The 26286-nt window shown below is 40.1% G+C and overlaps 1 protein-coding gene across 1 annotated transcript in view; it reads right to left on the bottom strand.

Annotated features, from left to right (window-relative positions):
• The window catches only part of LOC138097496 (glutamate decarboxylase 1-like), a 70152-nt gene extending 44097 nt beyond the window's left edge, over nt 1-26055 (bottom strand). Inside the window, exon 1 of the mRNA XM_068993674.1 lies at nt 25982-26055. Within this exon, the coding sequence (XP_068849775.1) occupies nt 25982-26055 (74 nt within the window). The remainder of the gene's footprint in view (nt 1-25981) is intronic.
• Between the last annotated feature and the right edge of the window lie 231 nt (nt 26056-26286).

Below are 26286 nucleotides of genomic sequence, written 5' to 3'. Positions count from 1 at the left end.
TGGGAGCATGGAGAGAGAAAGGCCAGCTCTGCTTGAGAGCTGGGAGGTTTCGGAAGGAAATGTAGTTTTCACTAGATGTATAAGTTAAATTGTAAAGGAGGGTAGAAGAGCATCTCAAGCAAATGGAACTGTGATCTGAACATAGACGGCTGAAGGCCTCAGTTATGAATACGCACCACAGCGTGTTGAGCGCTTTGACCTAAAGTTGGGGAAGCAGGAATGCAGACCGGAGCTATCTGCGTTCACCCAGCTCCGAGACAGTCCTCGCCTGGGTCACGTGCGTGTGCGTGTGCTGAGTCCCTTCAGTGGTGTCCGACTCCTTGCAGCCCTATGGACTGTAGGCCTCCAAGCTCCTCTGCCCATGGGATTCTCCAGGCAAGAACACTGGAGTGGGGTGCCATGCCCTCCTCCAGGGGGGTCTTCCCGACACAGGGATTGGACCCACGTCTCTTACGTCTCCTGCACTGGCAGGCGGGTTCTTTACCACCAGTGCCACCTGGGAAGCCCCAGGTCTTGTGAGTCCTGCCTGTGATACAGCTGCTGCCACTCCCTATGGACAGGAGGATGGGAAAATGTAGGATGCTGGTCCCAGATACCTGTGTTAGTCGCTCAGTCATATCTGACTCTGCAACCCCATGGACTGTGGCCCACCAGGCTCCTCTGTCCATGGAATTCTCCAGGCAAGAATACTGAAGTGGATGGCCATTCCCTTCTGCAAGGGATCTTCCTGACCCAAAGATCAAACCCAGGTCTCTTGCATTGCAGAAAGCTTCTTAACCATCTAAGCCATCAGGGAAGCCCATCGTGTGAGTGCTCAGTTATAGAAACTTGTCTGAAGGGGAAGGAGCCTTTGTATTCTCCCTTGAGCATTGCCAGTTAAACTATTTCAGCTCTCTGCAGGGGTCCAGCCAGTAAATTTCCAATTTTCGAACTTTCACTCCCCTCTGACCTTGACTTGCTATCTCCCTACTCTACGGTCAGATGTCCAGTAGGCTGTTCTGTCAAGACCAAGGGCCAATTATTTTCTTACCATGAAGACCAAGAAAAAGGTGACTACAGGTGATTCAACCTGTAACACACACACACGCACACACAACGTGGACAGTCAGAGAGCTGAGTTAAAGCATAACTATTTTACCTCCAAATTACCGCTAATGCTGAAAAGTACAGGTATTTATCTAAAGTGTTTCAGGGTCATGTGTGGGAAAGTTGAATGTTAGGTGGAGTTAATTTAACCAGCAGCTATTGTGAGATGAACTGTCAGAAAGAAACTTGCTTTTTAAAAAAAAATATGTTTGTCTCTATTTAGCCTCTCAAAGATCAGGTCAGCAGGCTTCCTTGGTGGCTCAGAGGCTAAAGAATCCACCTGCATTGCAGGATCCTTGGATTGGGAAGATCCTCTGGAGAAGGAAATAGCAATCCACTCCAGTATTCTTGCCTGGGAAATCCCATGGACAGAGGAGCCTTCTGGGCTATAGTCCTTGGGGTCATATAGGGTCGGACACAACTGAGCACACATAAGCGCCCACACAGTCTCTCAAAACTCAGAAGGTCGGCCATTCTAAAGGATATTGTTCTATGTTGAATATAATGAAATCCATGCTTTGTGCTCTGAGACAATGGGAATATCCTTAAATTTGGCTGATGGGGCATGAAATTCAATTACTGTTCATTCAAGTATTGTTTGAACTATTCCTTTGTTCTTTTGTAAAATTTACCATATGGAAAGGAAGTACAATGTCTTCCAGTTGAAAGATATAATTGGCATTAATATACTATAATTAAATTGGCTTTATTTTCCATTAATTTTTTGAAGACTTGTATCCAGAAAGACAGTGAGAGAGAGAGAATAGCAAAAAAAAAAAAAAAAAAGGCAGAATAAACTTGAATAACTCGACTAGATGGCTTATAATCAACTTGATGCTGAGCAGTACCTTATTGGACTTCCCGGCATGTCCTGCATTTCTTACAGGCAAGACTCCGGCCTCCATGACTTTTCCTGAGTTCCAAGGGGCAGGTCAGTTGCTAATCAAGGAAGCTCAAGCAATGAAACTACCTGGGGCAAGATTAAAAAGGCCAGGGAGACTCATTAAGATTAGGAGAGCCACCACTCTATGTCGTGTGTTCAGTTGCCAAATCATGTCCAACTCTTTGGGACCCTATGGACTGCATCACACCAGGCTTCCCTGTCCCTCACTGTCTCCCAGAGTTTGCCCAAGTTCATGTCCATTGAATCTGTGATGCCATCCAACCCTCTCATCCTCAGTTGCTCCCTTCTCTGCCTCAGTCTTTCCCAGCATCAGGGTCTTTTCCAATGAGTCAGCTGTTCAAATCAGGTGGCCAAAGTGTTGGAGCTTCAACTTCAGCATCAGTCCTTCCAGTGAGTATTCGGGGTTGATTTCCTTTAAGATGGACTGGTTTGATCTCCTTACAGTCCAAGAGACTGTCAAGAGTCTTCTCCAACACCTCAGTTCAAAAGCATTAATTCTTCAGCACTCTGCCTTCTTTATGGTCCAGCTCTCGCATCCATACATGACTCCTAGAAAGAACACAGCTTTGACTATACAGATCTTTGTCGGCAAAGTGAGGTCTTTGCTTTTTACTACACTGTCTAAGTTTGTCATAGCTTTCCTGTCAAGAATCAATCATCTTCTAATTCCAGGGCTGCAGTCGCCGTTTGCAGTGATCCTAGAGCCGAGCCGCAGAGATCAGTCGCCTCTTCCACCTTCTCCCCCTCCTTCTATTTGCTGTGAAGTGATGGGGCTGGATACCATGGAGTTTTTTTAATGTTGAGTTTTAAGCCAGCTTTTTCACTCTCCTCTTTCACCCTCATCAAGAGGCTTTTTAGGTCCTCTTTGCTTTCTGCCATTTGAGTGGTATCATCTGCATATCTGAGGTTGTTGATATTTCTCCCAACAATCTTGATTCCAGATTGTAAGTCATCCAGCCTGGCATTTTGCATGACTCTACACATTCTAATCTTGTCAGCAATCTCTTCCTTTTGGAACTTTGCAGCAGAAAGAATGCAAAGTTGCTGTTAGTGCCTTGATCCTTATCACATAGCCTTGCCTGACTATATAGCCTCTCCTTACTCACCAGGGAGAGGGGCGCAGCTCTTGGGGCACTAGGCCACTATGTTCTCTCTTTGCCTGGAAAGTAATGAAGCCATTCTTTCCTTCTCCTCTGTAACTGTTTCTGTATTTCTGTTTAGCACAGAGGCACAGAAAGCCAAGATGTTAGCAAAGAACTCAGCAAGTTTTTCAACTTAATTTTTTATAGCAATCATCTATAGTATAAATAGGTTAGCAATTCATTTCATCATGAGGTCATCTCATTTAATTACTCTACCAAAGGTAGAGCATCTCTTCTGAAATATCTGTGTCAAATGATACATCATATTCTCTTAAACTAGAATCTGCCTTCGTATTAGTTTCTCTGGGATCCGAATAACTTCATCCTGCCTGCAAAAGTGAAAATACTGGATCAATCTTCCGTTTGAAACCTCCAATTTCCACATGATGGATTACAGTTATTTTGGAGACTAGCAACAATTTTCTTATCAGCCAAGAAAAATATAGAATGTGTTATTGGTTTTCATGAAAGGACTGCGGCATGATTTTTATAAACCTGCAATTTCAACATCTATTAAAAATGCTGGGGCTTAATTTAGACTTCTCCTGCCTTAGAATACAAACCAGGAATCTTACAGAATTGTATTTACAAGCAGCCATTATTCACTAGAAGGTCTGTTGCTAATGCTGAAGCTCCAATACTTTGGCCATGTGATGTGAAGAGATGACTCATTGGAAAAATCCCTGATGCTGGGAAAGATTAAGGGCAGAAGGAGAAGGGGGTGACAGAGAATGAGATGGTTGGATATTGTCACTGACTCAGTGAACTTGAGTTTCAGCAATCCATGGGAGATAGTGAAGGACAGGAGACAGGCGTGCTACAGTGTGTGAGGTCACAAAGAGTCCAGAACTTAGCACCTGAACAGCAAATTGTTTTACTTAGAAACTTCACAGATATCAAGCTCAATGTTTGCATATGAACAGTAGAACCTTCCTTATAGCCTTATCAGGGAGTAGGTGTGGTCAATAGCAATTAATTTCAGTTTGTTTTTTATGCTCAAAAAATAGTCAGGGTAAAAGACTGTTTTGAAGGAAAGCATAAATATTAGGTAACTAAAACAAGAGAAATAAATAGCACATATGTTTTAATATCGATTATCTAAATTCACCTAACTTTAAGTATGTTACAGTATCAAACTTTTAGTTAAAACACAAAGTCAGTATAAAGCAAAGACCTCAGACTAGCCACTTACATGTGATTTAAATAATTAAGAATTGTTAATTCTTAATAATAATTAAGAATTGTTTCACACCCCAAAAAAGGTAATTGAAAGACTGCTGCTGCTGCTAAGTCACTTCAGTTGTGTCCAACTCTGTGCGACCCCAGAGACGGCAGCCCACCAGGCTCCCCCATCCCTGGGATTCTCCAGGCAAAATCACTGGAGTGGGTTGCCATTTCCTTCTCCAATGCATGAAAGTGAAAAGTCAAAGTGAAATCGCTCAGTCATGTCTGACTCTATCCTGTGGACTGCTAAAACATTCTAATTCCAAATTGTGTCAAGTGTTAAATCCAATGCAAAAATAGCACCAAGCTATAATCCTGAATTTTCCTTATGTCAGTTCCCATTTTTTTTTCCTTGCCTTCATGCTGTAGAGACGAGAATAAGAATTTCTTCGTTCTCACACCAATGGTGTTAGTTGTATGAGTTTTGGTGCAATCCTGAATACTGATACTGCCTCATATTCTCAGACAAGTCAGTGAGATCTCCCTCTGTAAATTATCCATTCCTCATCATTCTGACCTGTAACTCTCATGTCACTGGGCTGTAATTTCTCAGAGCAGTCAAAACTATCTGAAAGTGTAAAATTCATTCAATTGTTGACCATTTGATTGTCTGAACACCCTCTCTAACGTCCCCATGAGAACGAGGCTCTCAATGTACTCACTTCTGTATCCCTGGTTCCCAAGATGGGACGGTGTATATTGTTGTTTAGTCACTGAGTCGTGTCCAACTCTTTTGCAACCCTATGGACTGTAGCTCACCAGGATTTTCTGTCCTTAGGATTTCCCAGGCAAGAGTACTGGAGTGGGTTGCCATTTCCACCTCCAGGGGATCTCGCCAACCCAGGAACTGAACCCACGCCTCCTGTACTGCAGGCAGACTCTTTACCGCTGAGCCACCAGGGAAGCCCAGTGGTATATGCTGTGCTGTGCTTAGTCGCTCAGTCTGTCTGACTCTTTGTGACCCAGAAGGAAATGGCACCCCACTCCAGTACTCTTGCCTGGGAAATCCCATGGACGGAGAAGCCTGGTAGGCTACAATCCATGGGGTCGCAAAGAGTTGGATACGACCAAGTGACTTCACTTTGGACTGTTGCCCACCAGGCTCCTCTGTCCATGGGAATTCTCCAGGCAAGAACATTGGCATTGGTTGCTGTGCCCTCCTCCCAATGTTATTTATTAAGTAGCTAATCATGATCTGGAAGAAATCAATTATTGTTTTTTCCTTAAAAACATTGACAGTCCTGAACTTCTTTGTCGGGACTCAAAATGTTTACCTGTGAAATAATACCTTTAATGACAAAATAAAATTCTTCATCTAATGAAAACTGTTGATTCATATTAATTAGGCCACAGTGACCATGTACCAAGCTCAGAGGTAACTGAGTCAGCCTTGCTCAACAAACCGCTTCCTCACACGGCAGTACCCTTAACCATCAGATTGAATAAGAACACTGATTAACAAAAGTGGAGTCCCTCAAAAGAAATTGCTATGTTACTTTTATTAGGAGAAATCATCTAGAAAAGGGTGCTGTTTCTAAACATATGAAGCTATCAAGTGAAGATGACTAATGGCAATTAACAGCTGGCAACTGAAGAGTTATTTGATCTCAAAGATAAACATAGTACAGGAGCGAGTTTTCCGGAAATCTAATTCCAAGCAGTGACAACCTTTAGAGATCACATTAAAAACAAAAAAAGAAATTCCAAAATTACTTAAAATTCAGATATGGCTTTAAAACTGTCATAATATGCAAGATTTATTTTTTTCCAGCAACCTGTACCAGACACCTATCTTCTTAAAAGAGCAAAAGATATTGCTGATTTAGAAATAGAAAACAGTGAGAGTTATGTATTTTATATGAAAGATTATATGACTAAATTTTTCTTGCTATACCTATTTTATTTTGCAGATGTAAATCATAAATCTGAGGTCAGAGTTTTGTTTTCTTGATCATTCTGTGTTGTTTGCCAAACGCTGGAATTTTGCACAGAAAATGGGAAGTAGATGGCACTCTTGGACTTGCAGTCAGATGTGGGAAGCCTGTGCAGGATGGAATTCAAGCAGTTAGCTCGGCAAGGTCCACTTCCCTCACTTTGTTTACCGAAACTATTTTTTAAAACCATTTAATAGCTTCTACTACATGCTGCTTCCCCTCTCACAGTGTATTAAGAGACAAAAGTATCTTTTAACTATTGATAGTCCAACCTGAGCTTTTCCCTTTCTCAGTGCATTAAGAAAATCGCATTGCTGAATTATTCATACAGGATTTTTTTTTTACAAATATAGCAAAATTATTAATAAAATTACTTAAAATGAAGTGGAGAAATTTATAATGGGTCAAGTGGTACACGTTTTTCAGTTCTGGGGAACATATGTGTTGGCTTGGGGAGATCACATTTACAGAAAAAGTATGCTTTAGATGTGATTATCCAGGATTTCCACAATAAGAGAAAGTATTTCTTTATCCACACTCAATAATCCTCAGTTTGTTCATAGCACTCATTTTTTGATGCAGGCCATATACATTTAATTGCCTCTTTTGATTGAGATAAGTGCATTTTTTATCCCATTTCTTCTCCTTCCATCAAAAATGCTGCCAAACTGTTAGCAGTCATGAGAAATTTCACCTTAATCTCCAAGTCTTTTGGTACCTGTGACCCACACATTCTCTCCTGAAAGGAAATCTAATCATTTTCTTCCTTTCCCCACAGGGGCATTCTGTATCCTGCCATATCACACCTCATATCACAGTCGCTTGTGAGCATGTGTTATCCCCTTGCTAGACTCTCGAGACCCACGGTCACGAAGCCCCAGTCTAGAGACCCCAGAACCAAAGCCATCCACCTGTCCTTCTTGGTCATAGGTGAGAGGCCTCCAACCAAAGGCCCAGCAAGGGCCTACTTGGAGAAGTGGAACAATTTGCGCAGCTTCCATCTTCAGCCCCCATTCCCCCACCCGTGATCACATTCTCCTCTCTCCCCCAGCAGGTGAGCAGCCTTTATCTCACCCTGCCATGTCACTTGGGCTGGTCCTCCCTAGACAAGGTAAACATATGTGTGTGTGCTGAGTCGCTCAGTCGTGTTTGACTCTTGCGACCCATAGATTGTAGCTTGCCAGGCTCCTCTGTCCATAGGATTCTCCAGGCAAGAAGACAGAAGTGGGTAGATTTTTCCTTCTTCAGGGGATTTTCCCGACCCAGGAATAGAACCCTGGTCTCCTGCATTGGCAGGCGGATTCTTTACAGACTGAACTACATTGCTTCTTGACCAAGGTAAATATAAAATTTTCTGTTTAAAGGCTTGAGAATAGAAAGATTACTACTAAAATACACAGACCTGAAACTTGCATTAACAAACTGAATGACGTTTAGCAGGATAATTTCACATATGAGAGAAAGAGAAGTTATTGGTCCATCATCATACAGCCTCAATTACCCACTATGTGCATACACAGAGGTCCTCAGGGAGATATATTTCTATGAAATGATGGAAGATAGAAGCGATTGAATTTTGAGTTTAGTTTTCTCTTAACTGAGAAGAAGAACAGAATACAGAGATGAGGGCAGGCTTTCTCTCCAAAGAGGAAATCTTCCGATTCTCCCACCGCTAATTTGTAGGAAAGAGGCAGGAGAACCCACTTCTGGAGGTCACAGCATGTCTACCTGCTATAAAAACAGCCCAATCGGAGATTTTACTGCTAATATATCCACAGGAAACCTGTTCTGTAGGAGGGGAATCCTTATTCCTCTCTTGGAGGATGGCTCAAGGGACACTGTGAAAGAAGCAGTGATTTATGGTGTGAATTTGGGTAAGTTAGATAACCTCATTAACTTCATAGAGATCAATACCTTCATTAAGATCATTCTGAAGGTGATAATGTTTCCACTCACTCATTCTCTCACTTACTTGATAAAAAATTAATAACTAATTGATTACTAAGTGCTATTTACCATTCTAAGCATTAAGGGTATTGTCTTTTAAAAAAATTGGTATTAGTGTACTGACCACTGAGTTACTAATGAATAGTGTTCTTTCTGTAAATAGCAGTGATTTATAGGCCCAGATTTGTTTCCCTAGAATGCTTACATTTCTTCTAGTATATACAAAGTATAAATTCATAATCTTTACTTCATAAACCCAGGACCACCGATTTAGTAGAGGGGTACATCCAAATTAAATCTTACAGATATGAAAGAAAAGGTAAATATTATTTTAGACATGGCCATTTTAAAGATATTTGGTTTTCAGTATTTTAGAAGCAACTTAAGATGGTAAGAACATATTATTACTCAGTTTGGTTTCTAATTGCTTCCTCAGAGCTGAGAGAAAAGAAGCTCTGCCCTTTATTACATATTTATGCTAAACTAAAACATGCCGTATGCTTACTCAGTCTTGATAGAACCAGAAGCAAGTGATTTACTTTCAAAAGAAGTCTTTCATATATATTTTTTTAATTATGAAAGATTTCAAACATGATAAAAGTACAGAGAACGATGAAGCAATGTACTCACTCAGTTCAGTTCAGTCGCTCAGTCGTGCCCGGCTCTTTGTGACCCCATGAATCACAGCACACCAGGCCTCCCTGTCCATCACCAGCTCCCGGACTACCCAGATTTTAAAATTGCTTTGCTGTATTTACTTAGGGATTTTATATGTATACATTTACTATAAAATGTGTATATGTGAACAATAATATACTCTATTATATACAGATTTTTGAATATATAAAAATACAATTTATATAAAGTGTTACGAAAAGGATTAAAAATGTCTATCTCACCATCGACCTGACCTCTCGTGAGTAAACCATGCACACCCTTCTCTTTATGATTTATAACATCGTAACATATTCACTATCTATAAATAACAAACACAATTCCTCTGTGTATTTCTAAAATTTACACCATAATATGATTTACCTTCCTTTTGTAACCCCAATGTTAGATTTTAAGATTTATCAATTCTGAATGGAACTAATTAAATTTCTGTCTACTGTATAAAAGCACCATAGTAAGGTGTTCCTTGTATATACTGATAAACATTTATTTTTTCATTTGTTTTTGCTTTTCCAAATAAGGCTAGAATGATTATACTAATATGCTCACCTGCACACGTGTTCAGGTCTTTTAAATAGATTTTAATTCTGTAAGTAGAATGGTAGGATCGAAACACAGGCAGAGCTCAGCTTTACTAGAAATTGCCAGTTCCTCCTCTAAACAGTGCAAACATTTATATTCCTACAAGCCCAGTGGGAGAGGCTTTGTTTCACCATGTTCTAGCTGAGACTCTACATTATCAGAGTTTTAAGGTGTGCCGATTATGTGAAAACGGTATTTTCCTGCTGTCATGTCTTCCATTTTCCTAGTAAGCCGTAAGATCGGGTGTTTCTCGTCTGTCTATTGGCCCTTGGGGCTCCCCTTCAGTGAACGCCTGTGTTTTTTATTGATTCCATAATCGACTTACTTTCTCTTGCTAGTTTATCTGTACTTTTCTAAGTTTTAAACTTTCACTTTTTACTTTCAGATTTTCAGTGTTCTCTATGCTATGAGCAGGAATCTAAGCTTTTAAATATATATATAGCTGAATGGTAAACATCACTCTTATAAAGCAATCCATCTTTTTGCTGCAGGAAGGGGGACCCCTTCCAGAACCCGAAACTGGGCTCTTGTCTAACACTCAGAAATGAACTGTCCGAGGAGACACATGTACTGACCAAGCAGGAGATTTTATTAGGAAAGGGCACCCGGGTGGAGAGAAGTTGGGGAAGAGAACCCAGGAGATCAGCTCTGCCACATGGCTCGCAGTCTCAGGTTTTATGGTGATGGGATTAGTTTCTGGGTTGTCTTTAGCCAATCATTCTGACTCCGAGTCCTTCCTGGTGGTGCACGCCTTGTTCAGCCAAGATGGATGCCAGAGTGAAGGCTTCTGGGAGGTGGTGTCTCCTTTTAACCTTTCCTGAACTCTTCCGGTTGGGGGAGGCTTATTAGTTCCGTGTTCCTCACCCAGACCTCCTGTTGTAAAACAACTCATGCAGATGGTTACTGTGGTGCCTGGCCAGGGCGGGCGGCTTCAATCAGTGTGCTTCCCCTAACATTTTCACTTTTCCATTGTTTTTTATACTGCTATCTCTATTACATTAAAAAATTCCCATATATATTCAAAACTGTTTTCTAGCCTTCATCCTTGTTTATGTGGGGCTTCCCTCTGCATTCTTTTCCAAGATTGTTTATGCGCTAATTTACGTTCCCAGCCTTTTCATGTGAATTTTTAGGATCTGAATGTTAATTTTCACAACAACAACAACAAAAAAAAACTGGCATTTTTATAGGGATTTGATTTGCCTTATTAACAAGATTAGGTCTTTCAATCCATGAACACACAATATCTTTTCATTTCTTTAGATCTATTTTAATTTCTTTCAACAAGGGTTTGCAATTTTCAATGTAAAATCTTGCGTTTACTCTGTTAAATTTATTTTCAAGTATTGATATGTGATTCCTTTTAATAGCATTGTAAATTTAATCATTTCCTAAATTTTATTTTTGGATTTCTGATTGCTCTTTTATAGAAATATAATTGATTTTTTTAATGTGGATCTCATGTCATGCTGCTTTGCTTAATTCTCTCATTAATTCTAACAGACTTGTGGGGGTACATTCACTTGTATTTTCTAGATCCAAAATCATGGCATGTCATCTGCAAGTAGAGAAAATCTTTGTTCTTTCCAGTCCATATGCCTTTGTTTTTTCTTGTACTGACTACACCCTTTCAGTATATTGTTGAGTAGAGGTAGGACAGTGAACATCCTCGTCTTATTCCTGATTTGGTGGAAAACATCTGGTCTTTTATGTGTAAGTATGATGTTAGCTATAATTTTTGTGGGTTTTTCTTCATTTATGACACTCATCAGTTTGACGAAGTTCTCTTCTAAGCCTAGTTTGCTGACTGTTTTTACTGTGAAAGGTGCTTGTCTTTCACAAATGCTTTTTTCTGCAGCGTTTGAGATGATCATGTGTTTCTCTTCTTTATTCTAATGATTAAATATGCTGTATCATTTGATAGTTAATTTGAACATCACTCATGGGTCACATTTTTTGTTTTCAATTTTAAAAGGCATACTCCACCCCAGTAGGCCAGCCTATACCTGGGGCAAATTACAAGCTTCTTTCTACTTTTCAAGGTTGGTTACAAGATTTTTTCCTGTCTCGTTTTCACTGAAGAGGGAACATCTCAAAGTCCTAGTCTTGTGGTATTATTGAGGATTTTTAAATCTATTTATGAGACTTAATTAAAAGTCCAAGGCTCCATGTGGAGCCAGAACCTCTGCTCCAAATTTCTAGGCTTTACATCTGGTCTCGTTGTCCCCTCTTCCCATTTTTGGAGTTTTCAAAATCATCAGTTTTAGTCTCTTGACTTGGCATAGAGGGTCTTGTCTATTTCTAGTACTCAAAATTTTTTTCTTTACACCTCATCTGTATATTTTAAGTGTTCTTATATTTTATTCAACATTTTATTATTTATAATGGAAAGGATCCATTTTGGCGCTGTCTTATGTTTTGCTGGAGACATTGATATTTATTATTTCACATTCTAGTGAATATCAGCAACAGTAACAAAAAACTAAATCATTGATTCTTTAAATAGCAATATTTATTATTAATAAATAGCAATTAGTTATTTAGTTCCGTCACTCATTCATGTCCGACTCTTTGCAACCCCATGAACCACAGCACACCAGGCCTCCCTGTCCATCACCAATTCCCAGAGTCCACCCAAACCCATGTCCATCAAGTTGGTAATGCCATCCAACCATTGCATCCTCTGTCATCCCCTTATCCTGCCTTCAATCTTTCCCAGCATCAGGGTCTTTTCAAATGAGTCAGCTCTCTGCATCAGGTGGCCAAAGTATTGGAGTTTCAGCTTCAACATCAGTCCTTCCAATGAACACCCAGGACTAATCTCCTTTAGGATAGACTGGTTGGATCTCCTTGCAGTCCAAGGGACTCTCAAGAGTCTTCTCCAACACCACAGTTCATAAGCATCAATTCTTCAGTGTTCAGCTTTCTTTATAGTCCAACTCTCACATCCATACATGACTACTGGAAAAACCGTAGCCTCGACTAGACGGACTTTTGTTGGCAAAGTAATGTCTCTGCTTTTGAGTATGCTATCTAGGTTGGTCATAATTTTCCTTCCAAAGAGTAAGTGTCTTTTAATTTCATGGCTGCAGTCACCATCTGCAGTGATTTTGGAGCCCAAAAAATAAAGTCAGCCATTGTTTCTACTGTTTCCCCATCTATTTGCCATGAAGTGATGGGACCAGATGCCATGATCTTCATTTTCTGAATGTTGAGCTTTAAGCCAACTTTTTTACTCTCCTCTTTTACTTTCATCAAGAGGCTCTTGAGTTCTTCTTCACTTTCTGCCATAAGGGTGGTGTCATCTGCATATCTGAGGTGATTGATATTTCTCCTGGCAATCTTGATTCCAGCTTGTGCTTCTTCCAGCCCAGCGTTTCTCACGATGTACTCTGCATAGAAGTTAAATAAGCAGGGTGACAATATACAGCCTTGACGTACTCCTTTTCCTATTTGGAACCAGTCTGTTGTTCCATGTCCAGTTCTAACTGTTGCTTCCTGACCTGCACATAGGTTTCTCAAGAGGCAGGTCAAGTGCTCTGGTATTCCCATCTCTTTCAGAATTTTCCACAGTTTATTGTGATCCACACAGTCAAAGGTTTTGGCATAATCAATAAAGCAGAAATAGATGTTTTTTTGTAACTCTCTTGCTTTTTCCATGATCCAGAGGATGTTGGCAATTTGATCTCTGGTTCCTCTGTCTTTTCTAAAACCAGCTTGAACATGTGGAAGTTCACGGTTCACATATTGCTGAAGCCTGGCCTGGAGAATTTTGAGCATTACTTTACTAGCATGTGAGATGAGTGCAATTGTGCAGTAGTTTGAGCATTCTTGGGCATTGCCTGTCTTTGAGATTGGAATGAAAACTGACCTTTTCAAGTCCTGAAAAATATATTATATTATAGTTACAATATAATAACTAATAACAATTAGTTATTAGCAAATAGTTATATTAGTTAATAGTAAAAATCATACAATGTAACATGAGATTGTCACCTTATATCTTAGAACTCTTTTTTTATGAGAAGCCAAGAAACACAATCCAGTAAAGGAAAGTACAAATTTGAATACTCTTCTATGACTCAAATGGACAGTGTGTGAAGATTTATTTTTTCTACCATTCTACTAAATTGAAACAAAATCATCATTATATTTGAATATATGCCTATAAGTGTGATATTCAAGGGCAAGAAGATAGAGGGACAATGAAAAGATCCTGCAAATCTTAGGAAAGAGGAATGTCACGCGAGTGCTACCAAGCTTCACCGCACGGTTACGCACACCCCAGACATTATCACGCTCGTTCACATCGTGCCTCAGTCCTCGCTGTATGGTTCTCTAGAGGAAAGAAAAGCAAAGCCTGAAGTCTTGCCCCGTCTGGGAACTCTTTCAGGATCTTCCTGGGCATACACCAGGTGTAGGAGAGCTAAAGTCTGCAGAGAAATAAAAGGCACTTCTTCGTCATGAGCGTCCCAGGGGACTCAGTGGTGATGAATCCGCATGTCAGTGCAGAAGATGTGGGTTTGATCCTTGGGTTGGGAAGGTCCTCTGGAGAAGGAAATGGCAACCCACTCCAGTATTCTTGCCTGGGCAATCCCATGGACAGAGGAATGCGGCAGGCCACAGTCCATGGGGTCACAAAAGAGTTGGACACGACTAAGTGATCAAACGACAATTTCCTCATGAAGAGCTGGAGTTCTCTCGACAGGAAATTGTTTCTCTAAAAAAGTCATGGAAGTTCATTATCACTGTACTTTTAACAGAATAAGCCTTGAAAAATGCCTGGCACAGAGCAGGAGTTCAGTTTCCTACCTTTATTCTCCCTAGTTACAGTAACTATCATTATACGCTAAGTCTTTGCACATCAGTTGGGTATAGAACAGGAGAAATGGCCTGTGGCGACTGGCTAAGGTTCGTTGCCTCAGGGATAATGTGGATACATTTCTGTAGTGATACTACTGATGCACGGACACTGTGTCTAATCTCCCATCACTACTTGCAGGAATGTATCTTTCACATGCCCCTGTTGTTGCTGCTCATTAACCCATCTCCCAGAGCTTGCTCAAACTCATGTCCATTGAGACATGAATCCATTCACACGCCCTAGGCTTCTCGTTTACAGGGCTTCAAAACAGTCCTATAACAGTGGGGCCGTTTTTCTTCACTTTGAAGATGAGGCTCAAAGATGAACCTATTCGTGTAAGTAAGATGTGGAGCTTGGATTAAAATCAGGCTTTACTTAATTTCAAAGCATTGTAATGTCCACACTCTTGAAGGAGAGCACATTTCTAGTGTTCTTTGTGCAGCAGTGATGTCTTGAAAAAGAAACGGTTGTCTTCATGAGTGCATGCTCGGGGTTCTCACATGCATGAAGTCACACACTCTTTCTTTTAAGCGATTGTGAATGCCTGGGACGTTTCCCTTTACAGGAGGTACACCTACAAAAGTTTAAAGAAATTGGTAACTCTTTGGGAGGGTCAGTAATAATAAAAATGCTTTGCCTCTCTAAACATCAAAAGTGTATATATATATATATATATGGAAAACAATTTGATGTTTACAGGACCTAAAACTCCATGAAGTGAGTGAGTAGGACTGTGCTAAGACTAATCATTTTATCTCAATGGCTAATGGTTTGTATGAGTAGATAAATTCATAAATAAGCCATGTCACCCTCTGGGAATGCATCTGGGTAAAGCAATAGGATGAGATGTAGCAGAAACGATTTTATCACTCTAATGTGGTGAAACTGATGATGTTAAGACTGAATCTCAGGGAACAACGTGATGACAACTCGCAAAATCACCTTCAAAGGCGGTAAATACATAGCATTTACGCGATTCCAAGAAATGGGGTATGTGAGTTAATAGTGCAGAGCATGAGGGTACTCTTCTATCCCCAGAACATGCCCATGCTGACCGCCTGCCGACATTTCTGTCTTCTAGTAAAATTCTTGATTTCTGAAACAATGTGTGTGATAGATAACAGTATTGGAAATGTGCTCTTTATTTCCGGTTGCATGGTTTCTTGGTTGCTTTATGTCAGTGATAAACTGGCCTTTAGTTGATTTCAATTGAAGGACATAGTAGAAACCTCAAGAATAGAATCACTTTGCTTATTTTCTATTCACTTACAAGAATGTTCAGTTCAATCAAAGGGTGATACTGAATATTGAAGAAGGGGAGACTGGTGTTTTCCTTTGTTAGAGACATTTATGTCATTTATGGGCTTAGTCCTATGAATCAACTTTCTGACTCTCAGTAGTCTGAAGATAATAAAATGGAAAATTGTGAGTCTTATTATTGATGATACAATCAATTATTTTCTACCTTCCATCTTTGAACAAAGAAATTTCTAATTTCATGGTCGCAAATCACCAACCACTTTTCTCTTATAAGCACTGATTTTTTTTTTTTCTACTAGACAACAGAGATTTTCTTCTTTTAGTTTCCTGGATTCGACATGTTAAGCACTTGATGTTTTTGGATTCCAGAAGGATAAATCAAAAAAGCATGTTTGTATAGATCAGGATTTCCTCTGTTCTTGTGAGATAGTTCAATTCTTCTACTGAAAAACATTTGTTGGCTTCTCAGAAAATTTATAAAGACTAAAGTTTAGAAAATATAAATATAGCTTATAATCTTAAGATAGGAATGAGAAAAGATTTCATTCATCTGGACAGATACTTTCTCTTCCTCCATTTACTGCTCATTAGGCTTTCTTGTCACTCAGCTGTGTCTGACTCTTTGCAGCCCGATGGACTACAGGATCCCCAGCTCATGCCTGAAACCCAATCTCGTATATTTGAGGTTTATTTAAACAAATGTAAGCTTCAGTGTCTTTCCTGCTGCTAGTTCCAAATTCATGCATTTCCCTACAGGGATAATATTGGTGATCATCAGGGCTTATATTCAATCAGTTCTGAAATATCATATAGGTTATGAAGACACTGATGTAATAGCAGAAGCCCTGTGTCCATAAGACCCTCCACTATAGCCCCACCTTCTGCCAGGGACCTTGAACACACTTGAGCTGGAAATATTGAGAAGTTAACATTGAGATTCCTGCCAACTGAGAACAGTATGAAATTGAAACGGATTGAAATTTGGAAGTTAGAAGAGAGGAAATCTCAAGAGTCAATTAATTCAAGACATATTTTGTGATAAATTATAGTCCCTTTTTGTAGCTAACTTTAAAGAGACAAATACTGCATGGTCTCATTTTAGATACGGAATCTAAAATAGAGTAGTCTTCCCTTAACCACAGAAAATTCCTTCCAAGACCCCCACTGTATATCTGAAACCATAGATAATACCAAACCCTACGTGTGTTGTGTTTTTCTTTATACGTGCACGAGTGAGTGCGTGTCGGTCAGTCGTGTCTGACTCTTTGCGACCCCATGAACTGTGTAGCCCACCAGGCTCCTCCATCCATGGGATTTTCCAGGCAAGAATACTGGAGTGGGTTGCCATTTCCTTCTCCAGGAGATCTTCCCAACCCAGGGATTGAACCCAGGTCTCCCGCATTGTAGGCAGACGCTTTACTGTCTGAGCCACCAGGGAAGTCCTTACTTATGATAAAGTTTCATTTATAAATTAGGTAAAATAAGACAATATCCGACTTGCCAGCATCACTACTCTTGCTTTTAGGGGCCAATATTAAGTAAAATAAGGGTTACTTGTACAAAAAAACTGATACATTGACAGTCAATCTGATAACAAGCATTTAAGAGCCTGGAGACATCAGACAAAGGGGAGATTCACACCAAGAGATGGAGCTGGTCAGCGCACGATTTCATCTCACTACTCATAATGGGGTTCAATACAAGACTTAGGAATCATTTGTTCCTGGAATCTTCCATTTAATATCATCACATCACGGTTCATTGAGAGTCACTCAAACTGCAGACAGAGTGGCCTCAGACAAGCAGGGACTGCATGCCTAGTCGCTTCAGGCACGTCAGACTCTTCATGACTCTATAGACTGTACCCTGCCAGGCTCCTCCATCCATGGAATTTTTCAGGTAGGAATAATAGCGTGGGTTGCCATTTCCTTCTCCAAGGGACCTTCGTGACCCAGGGATGGAATCTGGGTCTCCTGCACTTCTTGCATTGGTAGACCGATTCTTTGCCACTAAGCCACCTGGGAAGCCCAAGGGGGCACTGGTGTAGACAAATTCATACAAGCAGAGAGTAGAATAGTGGTTCCCAAAGACTTGCAGGAAAGGGTGACACTGCTCAAAGGGCAAAAAGTTAGTTACGGAAGGTGAGTTCTTGAGATCTAATATACAGCCTGGTGGCCTGGTATCTATCATTAATACTATATTGCATACTTTAAATTTGCTAACAGGGTAACTATGAAATTAAAATTTCAATCACACATGAAAAGGAAATGGTAACTATATAGAGGTGATGGATGTAATAATTAGCCTGATGTGGTGATCATTTAACAATGTATACATATCAAAACATCAAGTCACACAGCTTAAACATATATGATGTTCGTATGTCTGTTATAACCTCAATAAAGCTGTCTTTTAAGAAAAAGCCTGTGCTGGAAGCAATGCTACCCACTCATTTTCACAGGGTCCATTGAATGACATACCAAAACCAAGAAAGCTAGTATCAGTCTGGGTCCAATCAGGAGACAGAAGCCACGTCAGTTCAGTTCAGTTCAGTCGCTCAGTCGTGTCCGACTCTTTGCAACCCCATGAATCGCAGCACACCAGGCCTCCCTGTTCATCACCAACTCCCGGAGTTCACTCAGACTCACGTCCATCGAGTCCGTGATGCCATCCAGCCATCTCATCCTCAGTCGTCCCCTTCTCCTCCTGCCCCCAATCCCTCCCAGCATCAGAGTCTTTTCCAATGAGTCAACTCTTCACATGAGGTGGCCAAAGTACTGGAGTTTCAGCTTTAGCATCATTCCTTCCAAAGAAATCCCAGGGTTGATCTCCTTCAGATTGGACTGGTTGGATCTCCTTGCAGTCCAAGGGACTCTCAAGAGTCTTTCCCAACACCACAGTTCAAAAGCATCAATTCTTCGGCACTCAGCCTTCTTCACAGTCCAACTCTCACATCCATACATGACCACAGGAAAAACCATAGCCTTGACTAGACAGACCTTAGTCGGCAAAGTAATGTCTGCTTTTGAATATGTTATCTAGGTTGATCATAACTTTTCTTTCAAGGAGTAAGCGTCTTTTAATTTCATGGCTGCGGTCACCATCTGCAGTGATTCTGGAGCCCAAAAAAATAAAGTCTGACACTGTTTCCACTGTTTCCCCATCTATTTCCCATGAAGTGATGGGACCGGATGCCATGATCTTCGTTTTCTGAATGTTGAGCTTTAAGCCAACTTTTTCACTCTCCTCTTTCATTTTCATCAAGAGGCTTTTTAGCTCCTCTTCACTTTCTGCCATAAGGTCTGCATATCTGAGGTTATTGATATTTCTCCCGGCAATCTTGATTCCAGCTTGTATTTCTTCCAGCCCAGCGTTTCTCATGACGTACTCTGCATAGAAGTTAAATAAGCAGGGTGACAATATACAGCTTGACATACTCCTTTCCCTATTTGGAACCAGTCTGTTGTTCCATGTCCAGTTCGAACTGTTGCTTCCTGACCTGCACATAGGTTTCTCAAGAGGCAGGTGAGGTGGTCTGGTATTCCCATCTCTTTCAGAATTTTCCAGTTTCTTGTGATTCACACAGTCAAAGGCTTTGACATAGTCAATAAAGCAGAAATAGATGTTTTTCTGGAAATCTCTTGCTTTTTCCATGATCCAGCGGATGGTGGCAATTTGATCCCTGGTTCCTCTGCCTTTTCTAAAACCAGCTTGAACTCCAGGGAGTTCACGGTTCACGTATTGCTGAAGCCTGGCTTGGAGAATTTTGAGCATTACTTTACTAGCATGTGAGATGAGTGCAATTGTGCGGTAGTTTGAGCATTCTTTGGCATTGTCTTTCTTTGGAATTGGAATGAAAACTGAGCTTTTCCAGTCCTGTGGCCACTGCTGAGTTTTCCAAATTTGCTGGCATATTGAGTGCAGCACTTTCACAGCATCATCCTTCAGGATTGAAACAGCTCAATTGGAATTTCATCACCTCCACTAGCTTTATTCGTAGTGATGCTTTCTAAGGCCCACTTGACTTCACATTCCAAGATGTCTGGCTCTAGATTAGTGATCACATCATCATGACTATCTGGGTCGTGAAGATCTTTTTTGTACAGTTCTTCCGTGAAGCCACGTAGTGATTTAATATTACTGAGAAGTTAAATATAAAGAATTATTAAACCGTGATTTAAGAGTGGGGCTTCCCTGGTGGCTCAGATGGTAAAGAATCTGTCGGCAGTGCAGGAGACCTGGGTTCAATCCCTGGGTCAGGAAGATCTCCTGGAGAAGGGAACAGCTACCCACACCAACATTGTTGCCTGAAGAATTCCATGGACAGGGGAGCCTGGTGGACTGCAGTCCATGGGGTCGCCAAGAGTCGGATATGACTGAGCAATTAACACTTTAAGAGTAACTATCAAATGTAAGAGAATTCTGTACAGCATGCAGGGACTAAGGGCACACACTCTAGAAAGGGAAATCTTGAAAGGAGACCCTCATTCCGATGTTAGGAATTAGACATCATTGGAAAAGGTGTGGTCACAACCCACCGGATGACAGAAGTTTACGAACTGGCTTGCCCTCGAGCTGGTCTGCAGAGAGCACGCTTTGGGGATACACGTGAGCCTTGATTCACGGCTGTGTAAAGAAAATGGGATGCCAGATAACTATGTCTTTTGCAGTTTGGAAATCAGTGTTATATTACTTTAATGGAAAAAATTGGGAAGCATTCTTCCTTTAAGATCTAGAAGAGTAAATGTATAGAAAGGACAGTCTCATAACAAGGTCCCACTGTACAGCATAGAGAATTATATTCAGTATTCTGTGATAAAGCATAATGGAAAAGAATATGGAAAAGTATGTGTATATAACATATATTCATTCACACATAACTGAATATATATGTGTATGATATGCGTGTGCATGCAAGTGTGCATTCACACATATATGTAACTGAACGACTTTGCGTGAAACAGAAATTAACACATCATTGTAAATCAACAATACTTTAATAAAATAAATTTAAAAAAAAGAAAAGAGTCTTATAGGTCTGTGTAAACTTAAATATAGAACTTTATAAGTCCAGATTACAAAGTCATTTAAAATGGAAAAGTAGTCTACTCTGATAATGTTTTACTTAACTCTAATTTGGTAAATTAAGCCATATTTGAAGAGTGCAGAATAGTAATTCCACCAAGATATTCTCATTGATATTAATTAATATGTTAGATACTCTATATTCTGGGAAATATATTTTTTAATCTAAAACTTGAATTCAGACTTGCTGTCTTTTTCTCTTAATTACCCTCACTGAAGGATGTGTACTGTAATGGTGTTTTCAAAGACCAGCAATTTCACTTACTTATTGAATAGCATTTTTACTATTAGGTATCATTCATGGTTTTGATGTGATTTCCTTACACTTATTTTACTTTTTCCTAATTTTTAATTGGATATTGATTTTCTGATTTTTCTGATTTAATAACAGCATTTAAAACTATGAATTACATATAGGATATTGAAACAGCTTAGTGTGAGAAGAATGAATAATGCTATTTGGAGCAACATGGCTGGAGCTACAGATTATCATAGTAAGCAAAGAAAGTCAGAAAGAGACAAGTACCATATGATATCACTTGTGCATGGAATCTAAACTACAACACAAATGAATATACCTATGAAATACAGACTCACAGACATAGAGAACAGACGGCGTTGCCAAGGTGAGGGATGGAGGAGGGAAGAACTGGGAGTTTGGGAACAGCCGATACAAAGCATCAAACATAGAACGCGTAAGCAGGGTCCTCCTGCGTAGCACAGGGAACTGTATTCAGTGTCCTGTGAGGAACCACAGTGAAAAAGAAAAATATATATATATACAGATGCGGACGTTGGCAACTTGGTCTCTGGTTCCTCTGCCTTTTCTAAATCCAGCTTGAACATCCAGAAGTTCACGGTTCACGTATATGTTGAAGCCTGGCTTGGAGAATGTTGAGCATTACAACACTGCTTCAGATATATAAAATTCAGCAAAGGATTTTTAAAAGAAACACTATTGTATGACATGATGGATTAGTCTGCAAAGATTACAAATACTACTGTAAATCCACCATCATTAATATGGGAAAACCTTCTACAACATACACCCATGCAAAACGAGGGCAAGTTGCAAAGCAGTATATGGAGTAGTGTTCTATTTTTTAAAATAAACTTTCAATTTTAGACCAAGTTTGGATTTACAGAAAAATAACAAGCATTGTACAAAGAGTTCCCATATATCCCAAATCCAATTTCTTCTCATTAACCTCTTACACTGCAACTATGCCTCATGGTAACTTTCTGTAGCACTTTATTTGAGGAATGTTTCTTGGTAAACACTCAAATATCTGGATTTTGTTACATGGCACTAATAACATTTATCTTTTAACAGGTATGTTTTATTTTCTTACACTCAAATTTTAAAAGAATATATTCGGTCTCATTCCTGTTGTTTAATTGTTCTATGCTATCTTTGTATTTCATGGTACCTTCTTTTCTGTCCTTTCTCTTACTGTATGAAGTGTCTTTCTTGACTGTTTTTACTCTGTTTTTTACTGTATGAATTGGTTTTAAGAAAGACTGTCAGATAGCATTAAGCTTTTCGTCTCCCCAGCAGCTATTGCGGTGTCTCTGTCTGTACCTGTATCTGCGTCTGCCTCTGTGTCTCTGCCTACATCTGCATTTGTTTGTCTCTATCTTCGTTCAGTCTCTGAGTGCTGTGCTTGCTGCTGTGTCATTGTTTTTATGAAAATAGTAGAAGTAATACATTATCTGAGTCTTTGAATAACAAAAAATGTCTTCACACTACAATATCATAATAACTCAGCTTGATGCACGAGAGCTGTTTGTCACAATATGTCCTGTGAAAACTATCTGTTGCTTCTTCGTGTTTGTTACTTGTGTAACTCACAGTTCAAGAAGCCTGTTATTTCTTCCTTTGCAACTAGTTTGTGTTTATGTGTGCCTGTGTGTTTGTGTGTGTGCGTTTTCTTTCTAGCAGTTCCTTTTTTATTCTCAAAATTTAAAAAAAAAATAATAAATTCTCCTACATACCTTTAGGAGCCAGTCTTTGAATATTCCAGATAAGAAAATTAACACATTGAAAGACTGGCTCCTAAACGTATGTAGGAGAATGTTTTTTAATTGTTTTCCTCTAAATGGCAGACTCATTCTGTTCATTGGTAATAAAATGTCTGCCAAATACCCACGTCTAAAAGAACCATAGATTGTCAGTCATTCTTTAAAGTGAAAACAGTGTTAGATGAAAAAAAGGTGCCAGTTCAGCTCAGCATTCAATGGAACGAGTGCTTCTCCTTAGGACAAGCTTGGTGGTTCGCTGCCCAGCAGCTGCTTTACGTGTATTTCCTATTGCCTTATATAGACTATTTCTCCCAGGCAACAAAGTGGTAAAGAACCCACTTGCCTTGCAGGAGAAGCAAGGTACAGGGGTTCCATCCCTGGGCCATGCAGATCGCCTGGAGCAGGGAAAGACAACCTGCTCCAGTGAGAGAGGAGAGAGGCGCCGGGAGACCTGCAGTCCAGGCCGTCTCCGAGACACACGACTGGGGGAGTGAGCACGGCATGGCATTCAAAGACCAACATCTGTTAACGCAAACAATCTCCACTGCGTCCTCCCACACATTCCTAAGTAAAACTAGGCTTTTGTTTGCTTCCTTTGTTCTGCTTTGGGCTTTTGTGAAGCTGTGTGTGTGCGTTGGGGTTGGTTTGGGTTGACTGCGAGAGCAAAGTCTTCATGTCTAGGAGGCCAGCTCGGCGTAACTCAATTTGTGCTGAGGAACCACTAATGTTATTCTTCTTTGCCTTTGTACCACCGGTGCAAATGTGAACACAGTGAAAAAGATAAATAACTTACTAGTTTTATTATAAAAGTGGGGCTGACCTCGCATTCCCCCTGAAAGGATCCGATGGACCTTCAGGGTTACCTGAAAGAAGACTGCAAAACCATGCCATGGGCTACAATAAACTCAGAAACTGTAATGGGTGGGCTTATTGTACTTGATTGCCTTAATCCCAATACATCTAGTACATTGTTCTGATTTTTTTCTCCTGGATTTTAATAATTATATAATATTTCTTAAAATGGTACTGCTCTATCTAATAAACGAATTTTAGAAAAGAAAAGAAAGAGGAAAAACTTGAGGAAACCAAGACAAAATCTTCTGATTATAGAAATAATACATCTTCAAAACAAAGAAAGAAAATTGAGAAGCGATGTAAACTCATAAACATATAAAAAAATCACTTTCACCTATCCATCCATCAGTTACTACTGGTGACATTTTGAAGTATATCCTTTCAAACTACTAGGCCAAAAAAAAGCTTGTGCAACAAATTTCATTATAACATTATTTCAGATACTATAAAGTTCAATAAAGGGTTGTTCAATAAATTTGGTTATATTATATAATAAATTACTCTGTATTATAAATAATGGGAATAGCAAGTTGCAAAGTAGTATGTAAGAGAGAATTGTGTTTTTCAATCATTTTTTAAAAAATTTTAGACCAATTTTGGATTTATAGGAGAATTTCAAGTACAGTACAGAGAGTTTCCATATCCTCCAAACTCAGCTTCTCCTACCACAGACTTGCTTTGGTAAAAACCAGCATTTTTTCCCCTATTTTATATTAGTAGAATTATGACAATAGGGCTAACCTAGCTCCAATGATTCCATTATGGTAGAAAGCAAAATTTCCCTTTGATTTAATTTTGTGCTTTCACAAGGATTTTATATTTGGAAATGGCATAATAATTTCAACTAGCTTTCTATTATACTATCTTAAATGAATTCAATTTGTAGGTTTTTAATATTTTTTTAATAAAAAGCATAAGAGGTTATGAAACGCTTTAACTCACCAAGACAAAATATCAGATCTAAGCCATGGGATGTTTGGCTTCATGAGGAACCCACAGGGAAATGAATCCACCCTTTTATTAAAAATATATTATGACACATATTAATAAATCCAATAAAAAGATTAGTTAATCCCATTTAAATATTTACTGGGGCTTCCCTGGTGGTGCAGAGGTTAAAGCGTCTGCCTGTCTACTATGTTAATCTAATTTCACCCTAAAAAAACTCTGACACTTTTAGACACATTTTGCACATAAATATACTCAGCTTCATTGAAATTAAATAAATTACACAAGATCACAGACCTAGTTAATTTTCAGAGATTAACTGAACACATTTATGAATTACTCTAAGACCTATGCTATGGACCCAGAAACTGTAATTATCACCCCTTTAACCAAGGATTTATATATTTATATATAAGGTATTGGTATAAGTTGTTAAGGAAAAAGAAGGTGACCTCTGCAGATAATCAAGAATATGGAGTTGCAGTCTAGATAAAGGCCTTGCCACGTGGTTCAGTGGTAAAGAACTAACTTGCCAGTGCAGGAGATGCAGGTTCCTTCCCTGGGTCAGGAAGACCTCCTGGAAAAGGAACGGCACCCCACTCCAGTATCTCTGTGTGGGAAATCCCATGGACAGAGGAGCCTGGCAGGGGTGGGAAAGGAGTCAGACACAACTGAGGGACTAAACAGCAACACCACCACTCCAATGAAGCCACTCTTCCCAGTGGACTTCTCCCGAGACACTGGTGAAAAACAAACTTGATAAAAATAATAAAGTCTTTCTAAGACTGTATTTAAATAAGAATAAAATGTCTTAGTAGAATTAAGACTTGGGATATAACAGATGTTACACGGCCCTTCTCTACCTTATGATGGTAAATATAAATTTCCCAACCAGGAAACCTCTCTGCATGCTATATGAGATGTTGCCCAATGGGTGAATCATTTAACAAAGCCGTTCACTCTATTTGTTAACAGGCTGGAGGCAGTGAGGAACTCCAAAGCAAACTTCTCGTGACATTCTGGGACAAGCGTTCACTGTCTTTCTTACCCATTACTGAAAGTGAAAATCCCTCAGTCATGTCTGACTCTTTGCAACCGCATGGGTTACAGTCCATGGAATTCTCCAGGCCAGAGTACTAGAGTGGGGAGCCTTTCCCTTCTCCAGGAGAATCTTCCCAAGCTAGGGATGGAACCCAAGTTTCCCGCATTGCAGGTGGATGCTTTACCAGTTGAGCCAGGAGGAGGGGCAGTGGTAAGCTCCTCTCTGTGTGAGCTGCACCCGCAGCATTCAGGCTCCCAGGGCAGTTCACTGGCCTTTACAGGGCAGACCTAGCTGGGCCAGGTGACCTAGCTGGGTTCTGCCTGGACCTAAGCCCCTAGCCTGTAAGACCGCATTTTTCCAGAAGGAAAAATCATACTGGTGCGTGTCACAACATAGAAAATCCATGCTGACCTCCCAGGGGGCGCTTGTGACACTCCCTCCGTTGTGCCACACTCTCGCAATCCGCGCGGCACGCTCTGACACATCGCGGTGTGCGGGCGTCTCTGGCGTGGCTCTGCGTGCGTGTTGTGACACGCTTTGTGTCGCAGCATCTCCCTGTTTCACGGCTCCCTTGGGTCACAGCACAAGAGGGCGTGCTGTAGCACGCGTGGTGGGTTGCAATAGTGAGCGTGCTGCTGCAGAAAGGGTTTGGCCGCGGTGTGGTTTTCTGCCTCGACATGCTGGATGGGCTCCATACGCATTGTGTCCCTATGGGG

Source organism: Capricornis sumatraensis, chromosome 21, assembly GCF_032405125.1.
Source record: "Capricornis sumatraensis isolate serow.1 chromosome 21, serow.2, whole genome shotgun sequence".
NCBI lineage: Eukaryota > Metazoa > Chordata > Mammalia > Artiodactyla > Bovidae > Capricornis > Capricornis sumatraensis.
This window is presented reverse-complemented; position numbering and strand designations above follow the sequence as displayed.